Raw genomic sequence first — 22,482 nt, 5'->3', positions numbered from 1 at the left:
GGAGAGAGGAGGAGAGAGGAGGAGGAGAGAGGAGGAGAGAGAGGAGGAGAGAGGAGGAGGAGGGAGGAGAGAGGAGGAGAGAGGAGGAGAGAAGAGGAGAGAGGAGGAGAGAGGAGGAGAGAGGAGGAGGAGGGAGGAGAGAGGAGGAGGAGAGAGGAGGAGAGAGGAGGAAGAGAGAGGAGGAGAGAGGAGGAGAGAGGAGGAGGAGAGAGGACGAGAGAGGAGGAGAGAGGAGGAGAGAGGAAGAGGAGAGAGGAGGAGAGAGGAGGAGAGAGGAGGAGAGAGGAGGAGGAGGGAGGAGAGAGGAGGAGAGAGAGGAGGAGAGAGGAGGAGAGAGGAGGAGAGAGGAGGAGAGAGGAGGAGGAGGGAGGAGAGAGGAGGAGAGAGAGGAGGAGAGAGGAGGAGAGAGGAGGAGGAGGGAGGAGAGAGGGAGGAGAGAGAGGAGGAGAGAGGAGGAGAGAGAGGATGAGAGAGGAGGAGAGAGAGCAAGAGAGAGGAGGAGGAGAGAGGAGGAGAGAGGAGGAGGAGAGAGGAGGAGAGAGAGGAGGAGAGAGGAGGAGGAGAGAGGAGGAGAGAGAGGAGGAGAGAGGAGGAGAGAGAGGATGAGAGAGGAGGAGAGAGAGCAGGAGAGAGGAGGAGGAGAGAGGAGGAGAGAGGAGGAGGAGAGAGGAGGAGAGAGGAGGAAGAGAGAGGAGGAGAGAGGAGGAGGAGAGAGGAGGAGAGATGAGGAGGAGAGAGGAGGAGAGAGGAGGAGGAGGGAGGAGAGAGGAGGAGAGAGAAGAGGAGAGATGAGGAGAGAGGAGGATAGAAGAAGAGAGAGGAGGAGAGAGAGGAGGAGAGAGGAGGATAGAAGAAGAGAGAGGAAGAGAGAGGAGGATAGAAGAAGAGAGAGCAGGAGAGAGGAGGATAGAAGAAGAGAGAGCAGGAGAGAGGAGGAGGAGAGAGGAGGAGAGAGAGGAGGAGAGAGAAGAGGAGAGAGGAGGAGAGAGGAGGATAGAAGAAGAGAGAGGAAGAGAGAGGAGGATAGAAGAAGAGAGAGCAGGAGAGAGGAGGATAGAAGAAGAGAGAGCAGGAGAGAGGAGGAGGAGAGAGAGGAGGAGAGAGAAGAGGAGAGAGGAGGAGAGAGGAGGATAGAAGAGGAGAGAGGAAGAGAGAGGAGGATAGAAGAAAAGAGAGCAGGAGAGAGGAGGTGTAGAGAGGAGTAGAGAGAGGAGGAGAGAGAAGATGAGAAAGGAGGCGAGAGGAGGATAGAAGAAGAGAGAGGAAGAGAGAGGAGGAGAGAGAGGAGGAGAGAGGAAGAGAGAGAGGAGGAGAGAGGAGGATAGAAGAAGAGAGAGGAGAGAGGAGGATAGAAGAAGAGAGCGGAGAGAGGAGGATAGAAGAAGAGAGAGCAGGAGAGAGGAGGAGGAGAGAGGGGGGAGAGAAGGAGAGAGAAGAGGAGAGAGGAGGAGAGAGGAGGATAGAAGAAGAGAGAGGAAGAGAGAGGATGAGAGAGAGGAGGAGAGAGGAGGATAGAAGAAGAGAGAGCAGGAGAGAGGAGGAGAGAGAGGAGGAGAGAGAAGAGGAGAGAGGAGGAGAGAGTATGGTAGAAGAAGAGAGAGGAGGAGAGAGGAGGATAGAAGAAGAGAGAGGAGGAGAGAGGAGGATAGAAGAAGAGAGAGCAGGAGAGAGGAGGAGGAGAGAGGAGGAGAGAGGAGGATAGAAGAAGAGAAAGGAGGAGAGAGGAGGAGAGGAGGAGAGAGGAGGATAAAAGACAGAGGAGGAGAAAGGAGGAGAGAGGAGGATAGAAGAAGAGAGAGGAAGAGAGAGGAGGATAGAAGAAGAGAGAGGAAGAGAGTGGAGGAGGAGAGAGGAGGATAGAGAGGAGGAGAGAGGAGGAGAGAGGTGGATAAAAGACAGAGGAGGAGAAAGGAGGAGAGAGGAGGAAAGAAGAAGAGAGAGGAAGAGAGAGGAGGATAGAAGAAGAGAGAAGAGGAGAGGAGGAGAGAGGAGGAGAGGAGGAGAGAGGAGGATAAAAGACAGAGGAGGAGAAAGGAGGAGAGAGGAGGATAGAAGAAGAGAGAGGAATAGAGAGGAGGATAGAAGAAGAGAGAGGAGGAGAGAGGAGGAGAGGAGGAGAGAGGACGATAAAACACAGAGGAGGAGAAAGGAGGAGAGAGGAGGATAGAAGAAGAGAGAGGAGGAGAAAGGAGAGAAGAGGAGAGAGGAGGAGAGAGAGGAGGAGAGAGGAGTAGAGAGTGGGAGAGAGGAGGAGAGAGAGGAGGAGAGAGGAGGAGAGGAGGAGAGAGGAGGATAAAAGACAGAGGAGGAGAAAGGAGGAGAGAGGAGGAGAGAGTGGGAGAGAGAGGAGGAGAGGAGGAGAAGAGGAAGAAAGAGGAGGAGAGGGGAGGATAGAAGAGAGAGAGGGAGGGAGGATGAGATAGGAGGAGAGAAGAAGAGAGAGGAGAGAGAGAGGAGGATAGAAGACAGAGGAGGATAGTGGGAGAGAGGAGGAGAGAGGAGGAGAGAAGAGGAGAGAGGAGGAGAAAGGAGAGAAGAGGAGAGAGGAGGGGAGAGAGGGGGAGAGAGGAGGAGAGAGGGGGATAGAGGAGGAGAGCGGAGGAGAGAGGAAGAGTAGAGAGGAGGAAAGAGGAGGAGAGAAGAGGAGAGAGGAGGGGAGAGAGGGTGAGAGAGGAGGAGAGAGGAGGAAAGAGGAGTAGAGAAGAGGAGAGAGGAGGAGAGAGGGGGAGGAGAGAGGGGGAGAGAAGGAGAGAGAAGAGGAGAGAGGAGGAGAGAGGAGGATAGAAGAAGAGAGAGGAAGAGAGAGGATGAGAGAGAGGAGGAGAGAGGAGGATAGAAGAAGAGAGAGCAGGAGAGAGGAGGAGAGAGAGGAGGAGAGAGAAGAGGAGAGAGGAGGAGAGAGGAGGGTAGAAGAAGAGAGAGGAGGAGAGAGGAGGATAGAAGAAGAGAGAGGAGGAGAGAGGAGGATAGAAGAAGAGAGAGCAGGAGAGAGGAGGAGGAGAGAGGAGGAGAGAGGAGGATAGAAGAAGAGAAAGGAGGAGAGAGGAGGAGAGGAGGAGAGAGGAGGATAAAAGACAGAGGAGGAGAAAGGAGGAGAGAGGAGGATAGAAGAAGAGAGAGGAAGAGAGAGGAGGATAGAAGAAGAGAGAGGAAGAGAGAGGAGGAGGAGAGAGGAGGAAAGAGAGGAGGAGAGAGGAGGAGAGAGGTGGATAAAAGACAGAGGAGGAGAAAGGAGGAGAGAGGAGGAAAGAAGAAGAGAGAGGAAGAGAGAGGAGGATAGAAGAAGAGAGAAGAGGAGAGGAGGAGAGAGGAGGAGAGGAGGAGAGAGGAGGATAAAAGACAGAGGAGGAGAAAGGAGGAGAGAGGAGGATAGAAGAAGAGAGAGGAATAGAGAGGAGGATAGAAGAAGAGAGAGGAGGAGAGAGGAGGAGAGGAGGAGAGAGGACGATAAAACACAGAGGAGGAGAAAGGAGGAGAGAGGAGGATAGAAGAAGAGAGAGGAGGAGAAAGGAGAGAAGAGGAGAGAGGAGGAGAGAGAGGAGGAGAGAGGAGTAGAGAGTGGGAGAGAGGAGGAGAGAGAGGAGGAGAGAGGAGGAGAGGAGGAGAGAGGAGGATAAAAGACAGAGGAGGAGAAAGGAGGAGAGAGGAGGAGAGAGTGGGAGAGAGAGGAGGAGAGGAGGAGAAGAGGAAGAAAGAGGAGGAGAGGGGAGGATAGAAGAGAGAGAGGGAGGGAGGATGAGATAGGAGGAGAGAAGAAGAGAGAGGAGAGAGAGAGGAGGATAGAAGACAGAGGAGGATAGTGGGAGAGAGGAGGAGAGAGGAGGAGAGAAGAGGAGAGAGGAGGAGAAAGGAGAGAAGAGGAGAGAGGAGGGGAGAGAGGGGGAGAGAGGAGGAGAGAGGGGGATAGAGGAGGAGAGCGGAGGAGAGAGGAAGAGTAGAGAGGAGGAAAGAGGAGGAGAGAAGAGGAGAGAGGAGGGGAGAGAGGGTGAGAGAGGAGGAGAGAGGAGGAAAGAGGAGTAGAGAAGAGGAGAGAGGAGGAGAGAGGGGGAGAGAGGAGGAGAAAGGAGAGAAGAGGAGAGAGGAGGGGAGAGAGGGGGAGAGAGGAGGAGAGAGGGGGAGAGAGGAGGAGAGAGGAGGAGAGAGGAAGAGTAGAGAGGAGGAAAGAGGAAATAGAGAAGAGGAGAGAGGAGGATAGAGAAGGAGCGAAGAGGAGGAGAGAAGAGGAGAGAGGAGGATAGAGAAGGATCGAAGAGGAGCGAAGTGGAGAGAGGACAACAAGTCGGCAGTTTGATTGATGTATAAGGAGACTTCTCAAATATCCACCATGACCCAGCCGCCAGAGGACAACACAGACAGGGCTGAGCAAACGGTGTATTGGCCTTCAGAGTTTATTAGTGGGGCTCAACAGAATGTGTCTCATCGATGGCACTGATCTAGGATTATTTTACCTTCCCAAAACCTTTACGTAGCCATTGGAGGTATATGCAAGACTGACCCTACAGGGGAAGTGCTCAGTTGCGCCATCCATTAAAGTTAGTACCCAGTGGAAAGCTTTTTTTGACCTCAATGTTTGCAAACAAAGTAAATGTAAACAAACACTATAGCCTCAAAACATGTTTAAAACTATAGTGTTGATATCATGGGTGGTCAGTCCTTCCATCCATAGCTCTGACTATGAACTTGAGAGTGGTTACATTTCTCCAACACAATCACTCAGCTGTTTACCGAAATTGTTATTGTTTCAACTGCTGATTACCGCTTTAAATCAATGTGTTGGGACTACTCAATCCTCCTACCCAACTAAGGCAGGTGGCTGGCCTGTAAAATGAATCCAGAGAGAATTACATCGAACCAAAAACATTTTGGATCACTTCTGTTTGTTGGGTAACAGCATGGTGACTACAGAGACAACCAAAAGGACTACAGACAACCAAAAGGACTACAGACAACCAAAAGGACTACGGAGACAACCAAAAGGACTACGGACAACCAAAAGGACTACAGACAACCAAAAGGACTACAGACAACCAAAAGGACTACAGACAACCAAAAGGACTACGGAGACAACCAAAAGGACTACAGACAACCAAAAGGACTACAGACAACCAAAAGGACTACGGACAACCAAAAGGACTACGGACAACCAAAAGGACTACAGACAACCAAAAGGACTACAGACAACCAAAAGGACTACGGAGACAACCAAAAGGACTACGGACAACCAAAAGGACTACAGACAACCAAAAGGACTTCAGAGACAACCAAAAGGACTACAGACAACCAAAAGGACTACAGACAACCAAAAGGACTACGGACAACCAAAAGGACTACAGACAACCAAAAGGACTACGGAGACAACCAAAAGGACTACGGAGACAACCAAAAGGACTACAGACAACCAAAAGGACTACGGAGACAACCAAAAGGACTACAGACAACCAAAAGGACTACAGACAACCAAAAGGACTACGGAGACAACCAAAAGGACTACAGACAACCAAAAGGACTACAGACAACCAAAAGGACTACGGACAACCAAAAGGACTACGGAGACAACCAAAAGGACAACAGACAACCAAAAGGACTACAGACAACCAAAAGGACTACAGACAACCAAAAGGACTACAGACAACCAAAAGGACTACGGAGACAACCAAAAGGACTACAGACAACCAAAAGGACTACGGACAACCAAAAGGACTACGGACAACCAAAAGGACTACAGACAACCAAAAGGACTACAGACAACCAAAAGGACTACGGACAACCAAAAGGACTACAGACAACCAAAAGGACTACAGACAACCAAAAGGACTACAGACAACCAAAAGGACTACAGACAACCAAAAGGACTACAGACAACCGAAAGGACTACAGACAACCAAAAGGACTACAGACAACCAAAAGGACTACGGAGACAACCAAAAGGACTACGGACAACCAAAAGGACTACAGACAACCAAAAGGACTACAGACAACCAAAAGGACTACAGACAACCAAAAGGACTACAGACAACCAAAAGGACTACGGACAACCAAAAGGACTACGGACAACCAAAAGGACTACAGACAACCAAAAGGACTACAGACAACCAAAAGGACTACAGACAACCAAAAGGACCACAAAAGGAAACCATTTTTTTCTAGAAGTTTACTAAGGTTTGGTAACAGGCTGGTTGGTCAGCTATTTGAGCCAGTAAATGGGGCTTTACTATTCTTGGGTATTCTGAATGACTTTAGCTTCCCTCCAAGCCTGAGGGCACACACTTTCTAGTAGGCTTAAATTGAAGATGTGGCAAATAGGAGTGGCAGCATTGTCTGCTATCACCCTCAGTAATTTTCCATCCAAGTTGTCAGACCCCAGTGGCTTGTCATTGTTGATAGTCCACAATAAGTGTTTCACCTCTTCCACACTGACTTTGTGGAATTACAATTCTTGTCTTTCATAATTTGATCCGATATACTTGTATGTGTAGTGTCAGCGTTTGTTGCTGGCATGTCATCCCTACGTTTTCTGATCTTGCCAATGAGAAAGTCATTCAAGTAGTTGGCGATATCAGTGGGCTTTTCGATGAATGAGACACGATGGAGCCGAGTACCGATAGAGAAACGCTCCAAACTCCGTCTTTAATCAGTCTCATCCCACATCCAACACTCCAGAATGTGGAACAGACTGTGAGTGACATCCCTGAGGTTTACACCTCATCTCAGGGAAGAGGAGAATTGGCCAGTTCTCTGTATATGGACGTGATTGTCCTCGTACATGAAAACACATTTCAACAAAGGTTATACAACTCAACTACTTCCTTACACTCCTGCAACCATTTTGTTTTCCAATGAAGCATCGTCTAGGTCAGGGACAGGCAACTGACAGACTGCTCCCCCCTTTGTAGACCCACAAAACACTAAATAATAATAACATATTGTTTTAGGAACTCAGTCGGGATCTCAACTTACTGTTGAGAGTTAAAATAGTAGAATACACAAGGTGCAATTTAGAAATATGGTTGTTCGTCAGCAGTCACTGAATTAGCCCATGTCAGCTATTTTATTTTAGATTGGTAAATTAGTCTAGCGGCCAGCTATCTAAACTTGTAGTGAGCATGGTCAAATTACCGACCGTGGTGGGTCCCATTGATCATCAGTTATCATATTAAGACCTACAAACATTTGCCTCCACCCGATGGCAACGTGTAGAACTGCAGGAAATGAGCTGTAAAACATAGCAACGTTAGACAGGACCAAAAACTGGTTGAATCAACGTTGTTTCCACGTCAGTTCAACAACAAAATGACGTGGAAACAAAGTTGATTCAATCAGTTTTTTCGCCCAGTGAGATGTTTAATGTCTAATGTTGCTAAATGACACAATCAATAATGGTTATTATGACTTCAAAACACACCTCTCTCATTCACGAGACTGTTGGTCTCGGAGAGAGGTGAACAGAGAGGCCTGACAAAATGGACACTGCCCTGCCTTGGACACTGCCCTGCCGTGTGTGTGTGTGTGTGTGTGTGCGTGTGTGTGTGTGTGTGTGTGTGTGTGTGTGTGTGTGCATGCGTGCATGCGTGTGTGTGTGTGTGTGTGTGTCTGTGTGTGTGTGTGTGTGTGTGTGCACTTGCGTGCGAATCTAAGATACAAGGTGCCCCTGGAGCATTAAGTTCATGTTCATTGTATGATGCTGTATATACAGGGCCTTCAGAAAGTGTTCACACCCCTTGACTGTTCCCACATTTTACAGCCTGAATTTATGTTTTGTCACTAAATCAATACCCTATAATGTCATAGACGAAATAAAAAATTCTAACCGTAAATGTCTTGTGTCAATAAATATTCAACCCTTTTGTTATGGCAAGCCTACATCAGTTCAGGAGTAAGCATTTGCTTAACAAGTCACATAATAAGTTACGTGGACTCACTCTGTGTGCAATAATAGTGTTGAAAATACCTTTTGAATGACCACCTTGTTATTAATTGTCTGTAAGGTCCCTCAGTCGAGCAGTGAATTTCAAACACGGATTCAACCACAAAGACCAGGGAGGTCTCCCAACGCCTCACAAAGAAGGCCACCTGGACGACGCTGGGCCACATGTGCGCCGCCCTGTGAGACTCCCAATCACCAGCTGGTTGTGATACAGCTTGGAATTGAATCAGGGTGTCTGTTGTGACGCCTCTAGCACTGAGATGCAGTGCCTTAGACCGCTGTGCCGCTCGGGAGCATTGAATGGTCTTGACTGGCCTAGTAACACTCTTGACTTAAAATCGTCTTGAAAATCTATGGAAAGACTTGAAAATGGCTGTCTAGCAATGATTAACAATAAACTTAACAGAGCTTGAAGAATTCTTTAAAGAATAATGTGCAAATATTGTACAATTCAGGTGTGCAAAGCTCTTAGAGACTTACCCAGAAAGACTAAGCTGTAATTGCTGCCAAATGTGATTCTAATGTGTATTGACTCAGGGGTGTGAATACTTATGTAAATTAGACATTTCTGTATTACATTTTCAATAAATTAACTAAAATGTCTAAAAACATGTTTTTACTTTGTCATTATGGGGTATTGTGATGTCATTATGGGGTATTGTGATGTCATTATGGGGTATTGTGATGTCATTATGGGGTATTGTGTGTCGATGCACGAATGTTTTTTTAAAATACATTTAGAATTCAGGCTGTAACACAACAAAATGTGGAATAAGTCAAGGGGTATGAATACTTTCTGAAGGCACTGTGTGTGCAGTAAGTGAGTGTGGTGCTTGCCAAAGTGTGAAGGTATATTTAGTAGACTAAACCCTGGAGACAAGAGAGCTGGGGCCTACACTCCACATCCTCCCACTCTGTTTTCAGCCAGTCTGACCGCTTCTAGTGGTTCCCCCCAGTCCAACCTCTTTTTACTGGGCAGGAAGTCTCGAGCAGTTCCTCTAAGTCCAACCTATCTCTTTACTGGACTGGGAGCCTGAGGTTTGTGGTGCCCTGCCTCCCTATCGCCTCACGCTTTACAAGACTCTCTACCTCGTTTTTATATGGTTCATAGAGCCTATTTTTCAACCCTTTCACTATAATGGGGAAATATGGGGAGGGGGAGTAAGAGAAACATCTCTTGCTCCTGCTGACCGGATCCTGTAATCACAGACAGACCATGTGGATCTTGTTATCATAACATCTAACACAGGTCACAATGTAAGGTTGTCAAATACTCTAAAAACATATCCTGTATATGTTTTATACATCCCTACAATAACCCTTCATCCACTATAGGAGATATACATCCTACAATAACTGCAAGCATCAGCTCTTACCCCTTTTCCCCCAGAAATCTGATACCAGAGCTGATAACCAACAGTTTTAGTCATACATTAATCATTTCTCTATCAATGGTGACGTTGTAAATACATGATGTTTCATTTTGACAAATCTCCTGCGCCTACAATAGCTGACAACCTCATCTCTCTCTCTCTCTCTCTCTCTCTCTCTCTCTCTCTCTCTCTCTCTCTCTCTCTCTCTCTCTCTCTCTCTCTCTCTCTCTCTCTCTCTCTCTCTCTCTCTCTCTCTCTCTCTCTCTCTCTCTCTCTCTCTCTCTCTCTCTCAGACACAAAAACATCTTGATTAAAGACCTGAGGAGTATGTACACAACTACAGAGCCTCCAGCAGACCTTTCAACCCCCCCCTTTTTTTAAATTTGGGAACATGTTCCTAAATAAAAACAGGCTCCTCGGTCCCAACTTTTAATTCAACACACCTTAAGTTCCCAAACCTACAGTAATGTAGCAGGATATCAACCAGCAGTCGATCATAACTACAGTACTTCTCACAGTTACTTTTCTCCCTCGTGTGCCAGGTAACAGCTCTTATTCCTTATTCCTCCTCGGCCATACTAACGTCAAGTCTGAGTCTGTTACAGTCCCCGTACAACAGCAACTGTCTAACACCTTTAAAAAAGACCTTCCCTCAGTATATTAAACATTACTCTGACCAAATACATACAGTATTTTTTTTGAATGTTTGCTTTGCCGAACTAACATTATCACCTGAGGAAATGGAGAACAGGTAGAGGATTATAACCAGTGGGTTATACGGGTTTACATTAGGGTGAGGACAGATAGAGGGTTATACGGGTTTACATTAGGGTGAGGACAGATAGAGGGTTATACGGGTTTACATTAGGGTGAGGACAGATAGAGGGTTATATGGGTTTACATTAGGGTGAGGAAAGATACAGGGTTATATGGGTTTACATTAGGGTGAGGACAGATAGAGGGCATGATTATGAGTGTGAATGCTCACCTTCTCGACATTCATCTCCTACAAACCCAGGACAGCACCTCCACTCCCGAGCCGTGATCTGCCGATAGGCCACCTTGTACGACGGCCTGACCACGGTCCTGTAGCTGACGGAGGAGGGACAGGGTCAACACAGGAACATCTTCATGTAAACTATTGCTACTATATACACTATAAGATGGCATTTATATCAAAACTGTACTCTGGGGTCGTCTGGTCCAGTCCTACCTGATGAGTTTGGAGCAGGGTCCTGGCCAGCGGCAGCCTTGAAACACTCTCTGTACCATGGTCTCTGTCCCATTGTGCACCTGGCACTTCACTGTCCTCAACACAGTGTACTGGCACCAGTTCCTGTAGTCACAGACAGACCATATGAATCTTGTTATCATAACATCTAACACAGGTCACAATGTAAGGTTGTCAAATACTCTAAAAACGTATCCTGTGTATGTTTTATACATCCCTACAATAACCCTTCATCCACTATAGGAGATATACATCCTACAATAACCCTTAATCCACTATAGGAGATATACATCCCTACAATGACCCTTCATCCACTATAGGAGATATACATCCCTACAATAACCCTTCATCCACTATAGGAGATATAAATCCCTACAATAACCCTTCATCCACTATAGGAGATATACATCCCTACAATAACCCTTCATCCACTATAGGAGATATAAATCCCTACAATAACCCTTCATCCACTATAGGAGATATACATCCCTACAATGACCCTTCATCCACTATAGGAGATATACATCCCTACAATAACCCTTCATCCACTATAGGAGATATAAATCCCTACAATAACCCTTCATCCACTATAGGAGATATAAATCCCTACAATAACCCTTCATCCACTATAGGAGATATAAATCCTACAATAACTGCAAGCATCAGCTCTTACCCCTTTCCCCCAGAAATCTGATATCAGTGCTGATAATGAATAGTTTTAGTCATACATTAAACATTTCTCTATCAATGGTGACATTGTAAATAAATGATGTTTCATTTTGGCAAATTCTGGCCATCCTCACAATGAATTCTCTCCGTGCGTCATGATGTGCTCACCTGAGGTGAATGTTTGATCCGCTGCCTGGTGAACCTGTGGTCGCGCTCTGCTCCGAGTTGACGCTTTGGCCAGTCACTCCGGGAAACTGGTAAATAAATCCCGTTCCCGTCGAATGACAGATCAGACATATCCATATTATGCACAGAGCGCACGGGAGCGATGTCATTGCCAATGGCGTCTCCACAGAGTTCCAAAACGCTAGTTGCTGTAGCCTTCCGTTGATAAAAAAAGAAGAGTTTGAATCTCTTCGAAGGGTTAGATCTTTTTCAGATGTGGAATAAATACACCGTAGTAGTCAACAGTACAGCGTTTATGAGTTCGCCATGGTACAGACTACAAGACAGAGCGCTGGATAAATCCAATAACTCAAGTCAAAATGCATTACACTGACACCCATGCCCAGGGAATAATCTGCGTTTTAAACACTTCTCTGACGTTGGACCCCCCTGTGAGGATGAAGGAGTCAGATATCTACTGTAGCTGGTGCGCGTAAAAAGCGTGCAGAAATCTGGTGAGGTAGAAAACCACATCGGAACCGCATTTAATAGGAGAGATTTTGGGATTTAGATCAGCTGCTTCTCACAATTTCGATTTAGAATAAAGGTTAAATTGCTAGGAATTAAAACGGTTTCACTTAATCCTGTGGATTATAAAAGTACATCCTGGCACATTTTAGGGACTGTACGTTATTTATAATGAGTGGAACCTGGAGAAAATCGGATCTCTCAGAAATGAAAATGGATGGCCCTCCCTTCAGTAAAATACACTACCGTTCAAAAGTTTGGGGTCACTTAGAAATGTCCTTGTTTTTCATGAAACCATACATGAAATGAGTTGCAAAATGAATAGGAAATATAGTCAAGACGTTGACAAGGTTATAAATAATTATTTTTAATTTAAATAGTAATTGTGTCCTTCAAACTTTCTTTGTCAAAGAATCCTCCATTTGCAGCAATTACAGCCTTGCAGACTTTTGGCATTCTAGTCATCAATTTGTTGAGGTAATCTGAAGAGATTACCCCATGCTTCCTGAAGCACCTCCCACAAATTGGATTGTCTTGATGGGCACTTCTTACGTACCATGCTCAATAGGGTTGAGATCCGGTGACTGTGCTGGCCACTCCATTATAGACAGAATACCAGCTGACTGCTTCTTCCCTAAATAGTTCTTGCATAGTTTGGGGCTGTGCTTTGGGCCATTGTCCTGTTGTAGGAGGAAATTGGCTCCAATTAAACGTATGGCATGGCGTTGCAAAATGGAGTGATAGCCTTCCTTCTTCAAGATCCATTTTACCCTGTACAAATCTCCCACTTCACCTCCACCAAAGCACCCCCAGACCATCTCCTTTTACCCTGTACAAATCTCCCACTTCACCTCCACCAAAGCTCCCCCAGACCATCTCCTTTTACCCTGTACAAATCTCCCACTTCACCTCCACCAAAGCACCCCCAGACCATCTCCTTTTACCTTGTACAAATCTCCCACTGTACCACCACCAAAACACCCCCAGACCATCTCCTTTTACCTTGTACAAATCTCCCACTGTACCACCACCAAAGCACCCCCAGACCATCTCCTTTTACCCTGTACAAATCTCCCACTGTACCACCACCAAAACACCCCCAGACCATCTCCTTTTACCCTGTACAAATCTCCCACTGTACCTCCACCAAAGCACCCCCAGACCATCTCCTTTTACCTTGTACAAATCTCCCACTGTACCTCCACCAAAGCACCCCCAGACCATCTCCTTTTACCCTGTACAAATCTCCCACTGTACCTCCACCAAAGCACCCCCAGACCATCTCCTTTTACCCTGTACAAATCTCCCACTGTACCACCACCAAAGCACCCCCAGACCATCTCCTTTTACCTTGTACAAATCTCCCACTGTACCACCACCAAAGCACCCCCAGACCATCTCCTTTTACCCTGTACAAATCTCCCACTTCACCTCCACCAAAGCACCCCCAGACCATCTCCTTTTACCCTGTACAAATCTCCCACTGTACCACCACCAAAGCACCCCCAGACCATCTCCTTTTACCCTGTACAAATCTCCCACTTCACCTCCACCAAAGCACCCCCAGACCATCACATTGCCTCCACCATGCTTGACAGATGGCATCAAGCACTCCTCCATCATCTTTTCATTTTTTTCTGCGTCTCACAAATGTTCTTCTTTGTAATGCGAACACCTCAAATTTAGATTTGTCTGTCAATAACAATTTTCTTCCTTTGTCCAGTGTCTGTGTTATTTTGCCCATCTTAATCTTTTATTTTTATTGGCCGGTCTGAGATATGATTTTTTTTTTGCAACTCTGCCTAGAAGGCCAGCATCCCGGATTCGCCTCTTCTCTGTTGACGTTGAGACTGATGTGTTGCATGTAGTATTTAATGAAGCTGCCAGTTGAGGACTTGTGAGGCGTCTGTTTCTCAAACTAGACACTCTAATGTACTTGTCCTCTTGCTCAGTTATGCACCGGGGCTTCCCACTACTCTTTCTATTCTGGTTAGAGCCAGTTTGCGCTGTTCCGATGAAGGGGTTTAGGACAAAGCGCTGTATGAGATTTTCAGTTTCTTGGTAATTTCTCGCATGAAATAGTCTTTATTTCTTAGAACAAGAACAGACTGACGAGTTTCAGAAGAAAGTTCTTTGTTTCTGGCCATTTTGATCCACAAATGCTGATGCTCCAGATACTCAACTAGTCTAAAGGCCAGTGTTATTGCTTCTTTAATCAGTACAACAGTTTTCAGCTGTGCTAACATCATTGCAAAAGGGTTTTATAATGACCAATTTGCCTTTTAAATTACAAACTTGGATTAGCTAACACAACGTGCCATTGGAACACAGGAGTGATGGTTGCTGATAATGAGCCTCTGTATGACTATGTAGATATTCCATTAAAAATCAGTTGTTTCCAGCTACAATAGTCATTTACAACACTAACAATGTCTACACTGTATCAATTTGTTGTTATTTTAATGGACAAAAAATGTGCTTTTCTTTAAAAAACAAGGACATTTCTAAGTGACCCCAAACTTTTGAACAGTAGTGTATATATTTAACCCGATTCACCCAGAACGCACCCCCCCCCCCCAAAAAAAAACTCCACTGTACCCAAAAGAATAATTAAAACATAAGTGGATAGCAGAGAACATGCTTTTTTCAGCAACACGTTTACCCTCACCCATAGGACAGCCTTAGATATGCAGTTTTAGAAACGATTCTTCTTTTTGTAAGCATGATATGGCAAAGTAGCCAGAAGGTTTGTTGATTCGCAGACCACCATGGACAGGGACTACCTGAAAGTATTGAAACCAAGGTTTGTTGATTCGCAGACCACCATGGACAGGGACTACCTGAAAGTATTGAAACCAAGGTTTGTTGATTCGCAGACCACCATGGACAGGGACTACCTGAAAGTAGTGAAACCAAGGTTTGTTGATTCGCAGACCACCATGGACAGGGACTACCTGAAAGTATTGAAACCAAGGTTTGTTGATTCGCAGACCACCATGGACAGGGACTACCTGAAAGTAGTGAAACCAAGATTGTTGATTCGCAGACCACCATGGACAGGGACTACCTGAAAGTAGTGAAACCAAGGTTTGTTGATTCGCAGACCACCATGGACAGGGACTACCTGAAAGTATTGAAACCAAGGTTTGTTGATTCGCAGACCACCATGGACAGGGACTACCTGAAAGTAGTGAAACCAAGGTTTGTTGATTCGCAGACCACCATGGACAGGGACTACCTGAAAGTAGTGAAACCAAGGTTTGTTGATTCGCAGACCACCATGGACAGGGACTACCTGAAAGTATTGAAACCAAGGTTTGTTGATTCGCAGACCACCATGGACAGGGACTGCCTGAAAGTATTGAAACCAAGGTTTGTTGATTCGCAGACCACCATGGACAGGGACTACCTGAAAGTAGTGAAACCAAGGTTTGTTGATTCGCAGACCACCATGGACAGGGACTACCTGAAAGTATTGAAACCAAGGTTTGTTGATTCGCAGACCACCATGGACAGGGACTACCTGAAAATATTGAAACCAAACCATATGATTTGAGTGAAAGGTATTTTAATAAACATGAAAAGGTGAAAGTAAGAAGCTCTCATCATTTCTAAAATGGCTACATGTCATATTAAACAGCATGTAAACACTCTAAATAGGTCAGGAGCCAGACAGGGAGCCTGTAGCCTAAATGAATGATTTAGACTATATTATTTCAGTTATTTCAAGGCTATAGCCTACAAAGAAATACATTGTGAAGCATTTGGGAGTGCAACACTATGCTGGTAGGGACATAAAGCTCGCAGCTGTAACGGTATTCTGTATGAGAAGGAGAGTCGGACCAAAATGCGGCGTGTAGATTGCGATCCATGTTTATTAAACAAACGTAAAACACGAATCAAAATACAAACACTACAAAATAATAAACGTAATGAAAACCGAAACAGCCTAAACTGGTGCAAACTAACACTAAGGACAATCACCCACGACAAACTCAAAGAATATGGCTGCCTAAATATGGTTCCCAATCAGAGACAACGATAAACACCTGCCTCTGATTGAGAACCACTTCAGACAGCCATAGACTTAGCTAGAACACCCTACTAGCTACAATCCCCATACAAAAACCCATGCCACACCCTGGCCTGACCAAATAAATAAAGATAAACACAAAATACTTCGACCAGGGTGTGACAGAACCCCCCCCCTAAGGTGCGGACTCCCGAACGCACCTCAAAACAATAGGGAGGGTCCGGGTGGGCGTCTGTCCATGGTGGCGGCTCCGGCGCGGGACGTGGACTCCACTCAATCAATGTCTTAGTCCCCTCTCCTCGCGTCCCTGGATAGTCCACCCTCGCCGCCGACCATGGCCTAGTAGTCCTCACCCAGAACCCCACTGGACTGAGGAGCAGCTCGGGACTGAGGGGCAGCTCGGGACTGAGGCAGCTCGGGACTGAGGGGAAGCTCAGGAGTGAGAGGAAGCTCAGGAGTGAGAGGAAGCTCAGGCAGGTTGATGAATCTACCAGATCCTGGCTGGCTGGCAGATCCTGGCTGACTGGCAGATCTGGAAGAGTCTGGTCGACTGGCAGATCTGGAAGAGTCTGGTCGACTGGCAGATCTGGAAGAGTCTGGTCGACTGGCAGATCTGGAAGAGTCTGGTCGACTGGCAGATCTGGGAGAGTCTGGTCGACTGGCAGATCTGGGAGAGTCTGGTCGACTGGCAGATCTGGGAGAGTCTGGTCGACTGGCAGATCTGGGAGAGTCTGGTCGACTGGCAGATCTGGGAGAGTCTGGTCGACTGGCAGCTCTGGCTGCTCCATGCTGACTGGCTGCTCCATGATGACTGGCAGCTCTGGCTGCTCCATGCTGACTGGCTGCTCCATGCTGACTGGCAGCTCTGGCTGCTCCATGCTGACTGGCTGCTCCATGCTGACTGGCAGCTCTGGCTGCTCCATGCTGACTGGCTGCTCTGGCTGCTCCATGCTGACTGGCTGCTCTGGCTGCTCCATGCTGACTGGCTGCTCCATGCTGACTGGCTGCTCCATGCTGACTGGCGGCCCTGGCTGCTCCATGCTGACTGGCGGCCCTGGCTGCTCCATGCTGACTGGCGGCCCTGGCTGCTCCATGCTGACTGGCGGCCCTGGCTGCTCCATGCTGACTGGCGGCCCTGGCTGCTCCATGCTGACTGGCAGCTCTGGCGGCTCCTTGCAGACTGGCAGAGCGTCCCCCTCTCTTCTTTAGTTGTGGACACTACATCACTACACTCCCTCTCTTCTTTAGTTGTGGACACTACATCACTACACTCTTTCTCTTCTTCAGTTGTGGACACTTCATCACTACACTCCCTCTCTTCTTTAGTTGTGGACACTACATCACTACACTCCCTCTCTTCTTTAGTTGTGGACACTTCATCACTACACTCCCTCTCTTTAGTAGTGGACACTTCATCACTACACTCCCTCTCTTTAGTAGTGGACACTACATCACTACACTCCCTCTCTTTAGTAGTGGACACTACATCACTACACTCCCTCTCTTTAGTAGTGGACACTACATCACTACACTCCCTCTCTTTAGTAGTGGACACTACATCACTACACTCCCTCTCTTGCTCTTGGTCCTCGTCTTTGTAAGTTACCTTCTGTGTGTTTTCTTTATGAAAATATTTTGGGAACTTCATGACAGTAGCTAAAGCAAGGAGCTATAGCAGCACACAAGTAGACGACAGATGCATTCTGGGACGGGCATGCCCTGACCTGGTGGAGTGAGCGCTATTGGAGTGAAATTGTACCTGCCTTGGCCGATGCTCCAGCCTTCGGGAATCTCGCTCCATGCCCCAGTCAGACTGTTTTATATAATCAGCTCCATTTAATTATATCAGTAGCAAGCTTAGGACCCGGATTTTTGAAATTGTATTTTTTTTAACCTTTATTTAACTAGGCAAGTCAGTTAAGAACAAATTCTTATTTTCAACGACGGCCTAGGAACATTGGGTTAACTGCCTGTTCAGGGGAATAATAATAAAAAAAAATTACCTTTGGTCTTTCTAATCTTCACGCTCTCCATCTCAAACTAATCAGGACATCAGTAGGCCTAGCAGCGCAAAAACTCGGGAAGGAAGTACTTTCTCATAGAAATGTGGTTCTCCAAGCATGCTCTTAGTATTTAACTAGGCAAGTTAGTTAAGAACAAATTCTTATTTACAATGATGGCCTAGGAACAGTGGGTTAACTGCCTTGTTCAGGGGCAGAACGACAGATTTTTACCTCGTCAGCTCAGGGGTTTGATCTTGCTACCTGCCGCCCCCAGCCTAGGTTTATAGACTATAGGTCATTTTACTGAGACCACACTAGGCACATTTGATATGGAGCGCCCAGCAGAGAATCAGGGATGAGGGGCATCATGAGGCACACATGAGACACTGTACTATAATAAGCAACTAATTTCCCAACCCTGAGCAATATGACATTTAAATGGATAACAAATGACAGGACCCTGGACTAAATAAAATAAATACTAAACCCTCTCCCATTTTCCTTACTGATAACTATCGTGTAAATGTCGATCTTTCCTTTACATTAGCATTTATTTTATAAGTCTATGTGCTATTTTTTTTGCCTAAATTGTCTGAACAGTTTCATCATATTTGGCTACTAAAAACGTTTCAATTCTGTTTAAACAGAAAATAAAGGACAATTGTTAGACTTATCTAGTTTTATGAAAAACACATGCCTACCAGTATGAAATAAAAGCACTTTTCTTTTTAATTTACTATAAGCATTTTAGACTTATCTTTGCTAGCTAATATCTTTGATGGTATCTGGATACATTGTATGATGATTGATCTGGATAGATTGCCCCCTACTGACAAAATCTAACATTTTTTAAAACATTTATTTATTTATTTGCTCTCAGGTGCAGAGTGCAGCTGAAAGGAGTGATAACTGGGATGTGTGTTAAGGTGGATCAACTGAAGTTGGGGATCCTTGGTGTCTGTGATGCACGCCGTTTGATGGCGAGCGCGAGATTGAGGAGACCCTGTCTGTCCTTCTGAGTTTTGAGTGTTTGACGCATAAAGTCATGCTAGGGTATATAAGTTGTTCCATGAGAGCTTTTGTTCCGAACCCACTACAGTGCTTCAGGTGCCAAGCTTATAGTCATGTTGCAGCAGTATGTAGGAGGGAGATTCCGAGGTGTGAGAAGTGTGCAGGAGGCCATGGGACAAAAGACTGTGTAGCTTCGTTGGAAAAAGTGGAGCGTTTCAATTGTGGGCGAGGCCATGTTGCTGGGGATCAGAAATGTCCTGTGCGAGTGAGTCAGATTGAAGTTTCCAGGGTGAGAGCTGTCATGTCTAATCACGCTCCGCCGCTCCAGTCCTGGCAACCCATCCATACGGACACCTGCGCTCCATAATGAGGCACACCTGAACTTCATCACTACCCAGATTACTTCCCCTTTATCTAGCGCTCCGTTAGGTAGTATTGCTTCCTGTTTTGACACTTCTCCTGTTTTTGTTTTTACTCCATGTTCGTTCCTATTGAACTCACTGACTGTACCTGCTTCCTGACTCCCTGTGTCTCTGTTACAAGAGCAGTGTCATATGCTGATGCAGTGAGGAAAGTAGAGGATAGTGGACAAAGGGAAAGGGATCCTGAGAGGATCCCTGTGAGTCAGTACAGAGTGACCCAAATAGTTTGTCCTTTAGTAAGGGTGGCATCTTGACATTTATTGCTACGGTCATTAATTGTACCGCACAGATGGAAATAAAATCTCAGAATATTGAATTGTCAGTAGCAGTAAAGTTTTTGGGTATCAGAGATTTTAGTGTAGAAGATCTACAGGGGGTTTTGAGAGATGGGGGTTCCAGCCTCCCATGCAGACGGCCTGGTGTAGGATCTGTTGGGGACAAAGTAGTGGGAAGGGGTGATGAGGTGTGTTTGGGATAGTGGTGTGTGCAGTGGTTTCAGAAAGTTTAAACACCCCTCGACTTTTTCCACATTTTGTTGTGTTACAAAGTGGGATTGAAATTGGTTTAATTGTAATTTTGTCAACGATCTACACAAAATGCCAAAGTGGAAGAGAAATTCCAACATTTTTATTATTATTATGAAAAATTAAACACCATGGTTAGATAAGTATTCAACCTCCTGAGTCAATACATTTTAATACAAGCCCAATTTAAGGCAAAACTGTAACTAGGCCACTCGGGAACATTCAATATTAACCTTACAGATGATGAGGTAGTCATTAAAAAATCATGGTACACCTTATTATTGCAAAGAGTGAGTCCATGCAACTTATTATGTGACTTGTTACTCCTGAACTTATTTAGGGGTTAAATACTTATTTACTCAAGATGTTTCAGCGTTTAATTTTTTATTTATTTGTAAAAATGTGGATAAACAGAATTCCAGTTTGACATTATGGGGTATTGTGTTAAGGCCGGTGACAACACAATCTAAACATAACCCATTTTACATTCAGGCTGTAACACAACGAAATGTGGTAAAGTCAAGGAAAGGGTGTGTGAATACTTTCTGAAGGGCACTAGAGTCAGATGGCGGTTCAATTTCCCTTAACCCGCACTTTTCATTTTTTTTGTCCATGCACTCTCCAAACTGTGAATTGCAGCAAAACGAAACAAAGGGTCTAGTCTGTCGGAAAGACAGACGAAGAAGAACATCTAAAATCAGTTACTGCGCATGTCTGTTTAAAGAAAGTACGTGTAAAGATGTTTATTACTAAACCAAGATAGACCACATCTTGTCATTTCAAATGAGAACAAAAGAGCCATAGTGGGCAGAACAGGCAAAGGGATGGGCAGAGCCAAGAACGAGCTAGCGAGTTGCTATTGGTGCGTCCTAGCATATATTAGCATATTTCCGTTGTGAAGTGCGCATGTGCAATAACTCAATTCGCATTTGCACTTATTCTAAACAACTCCATTTAAAAAAACAACAACATCAATCTCTTTCCGTCTTCTCCCACTGCCGACCTCTGGGATCCTCTCACTACCATATTTGGTAGTGAGTGGAAACGCTAACCGGATACTTCACATTTATACATCCGGTTATATATCTGTCTCGTTGTTCTGACTGTCTGTACTCAGCAGCTGGTGAAGTTAAGTGAAAGCTAAAATATGGAGGACAACAGAGACGTGGAAGCTGGAGAAAATCCATTTCAACCTTATTTAGACGCTCTACGGAAGGAGTTAGAACACCAAGACCCCATATTTATTATCGGAATTATCATTTCTTTGGCTGTTGTTGTCATTAGTTTTGGTAAGCTAACTATTGTAATATACTTCCAGTTCACGTTAGCTAGCCTCATCCTCAGGAACAGAGTGAATGTAAACCTGTATTTGAGTTGTCACTAGCCTGGCTTCAGCCTGCTGGCTTTCTGTGCTGTGAGATTTTTTTGTTGTTGTCTTTTATCAAGACAAAAAAAAAGCCTGCTAGCTAATGTTAGCAATCTAAGATAAACTAGCTGGGTAAATTAGCTTGCTAGTTACCAACAGCTGTCACTAGCATAGTAGCAATCTATATCTATCTATCTAGCTAACGTTACTGTACTTCGCTGTTTATCAGGTGCTCCTCTGTTCCATGTTGTTAACTTTGTATGATAGCTAAAAACCAAACTGAAACATCTATGATTGGTTTACATTTTAGTGTTGTTGAAGTACTTCCTGAGCAGCAAAACTGTCCAAAGTGCTGTGCTGCTGGTTGGTCTCTGCGATTCTGGAAAGACCCTCCTCTTTAGTCGAGTGAGTGCATCATCAGTATAACATCTAGCATGCCTATTCCAACTATTTATGTTTACAGATGGCAGAAGTTGTACGACACTGATGATCTTTATTTCCAGTTGTTGTCAGGAAAGTTCAAGAAGACCCAGACCTCCATCACAGACAGCAGTGCCCCCTACAAAGCCAAGAACGAGAAGGTAAGGAGGCAACTATGGTATGGTGGTGAGGGAGTAGGATCTGAAGCGATTGTTTTTAATTATATGACAAATGCATTTGTCAACTGTCAAACACTGGCTTGTCCGTCCCTTTTTCCTTCTTCACTGTGTGCAGGGCAGCAGCTGGACCCTGATCGACCTCCCTGGACATGACAGTCTTCGTCCGCAGTATGTGGAGAAGTTCAAGTCAGCAGCCAGGCGAGTAAAGATAAGGGTGTTTGTATTCAGGGAAGGTCTATAATATGAAAAGCACTGTGGTTGACCGAAGAACAAGATTCTGAAAGACACCCTTTAACTTTCTTTTATTATCTCCTCTCTCTAACTGCAGGGCCATAGTCTTTGTGGTGGACAGTGCCATATTCCAGAAGGAAGTGAGAGACGTGGCTGAGTTCCTGTACTTCCTGTTGACTGACAGTGCAGTGTCCAGGAATGTCCCCTATCTGATAGTGGCCTGCAACAAGCAAGGTGACGTGACACCCTTTTCAACCTTCCCACTCCTTCCACAAATACCTCCCCATCATGATGTTAATGCTTGCTAATGATATTTTCCGTGTAGATATCACCATGGCAAAATCTGCTAAGCTGATTCAGCAGCAGCTGGAGAAAGAGATGTAAGTATTCCTCATGTTACCAA

At 45.5% G+C, this 22,482-nt stretch overlaps 1 protein-coding gene and 1 long non-coding RNA gene across 2 annotated transcripts; one reads left to right on the top strand and one right to left on the bottom strand.

The window, feature by feature from the left end:
- Positions 1-10,300: 10,300 nt before the first annotated feature.
- On the bottom strand, positions 10,301-11,563 carry LOC139399904 (uncharacterized). Its single transcript, XR_011632298.1, has 3 exons — positions 11,366-11,563; positions 10,511-10,633; positions 10,301-10,389 (listed from the first exon to the last, which is right to left on the bottom strand). It is a non-coding gene; the product is annotated as an uncharacterized lncRNA (long non-coding RNA).
- A 9,391-nt stretch (positions 11,564-20,954) lies between these two features.
- LOC139399905 (signal recognition particle receptor subunit beta-like) lies at positions 20,955-22,463 on the top strand. The gene is made up of 6 exons (XM_071145030.1): positions 20,955-21,172; positions 21,560-21,654; positions 21,753-21,830; positions 21,964-22,046; positions 22,177-22,313; positions 22,405-22,463. The coding sequence occupies exons 1-6, from the start codon at positions 21,031-21,033 to the stop codon at positions 22,461-22,463; spliced, it is 594 nt and encodes a 197-aa protein (XP_071001131.1). The 5' UTR covers positions 20,955-21,030.
- The last annotated feature ends 19 nt before the right edge of the window (positions 22,464-22,482 follow it).

The sequence above is a fragment of the Oncorhynchus clarkii genome, unplaced genomic scaffold, assembly GCF_045791955.1.
Source record: "Oncorhynchus clarkii lewisi isolate Uvic-CL-2024 unplaced genomic scaffold, UVic_Ocla_1.0 unplaced_contig_9046_pilon_pilon, whole genome shotgun sequence".
Lineage (NCBI taxonomy): Eukaryota > Metazoa > Chordata > Actinopteri > Salmoniformes > Salmonidae > Oncorhynchus > Oncorhynchus clarkii.
The sequence above is the reverse complement of the archived record's forward strand: the minus strand, read 5'-3'. Positions and strand labels throughout refer to the sequence as shown.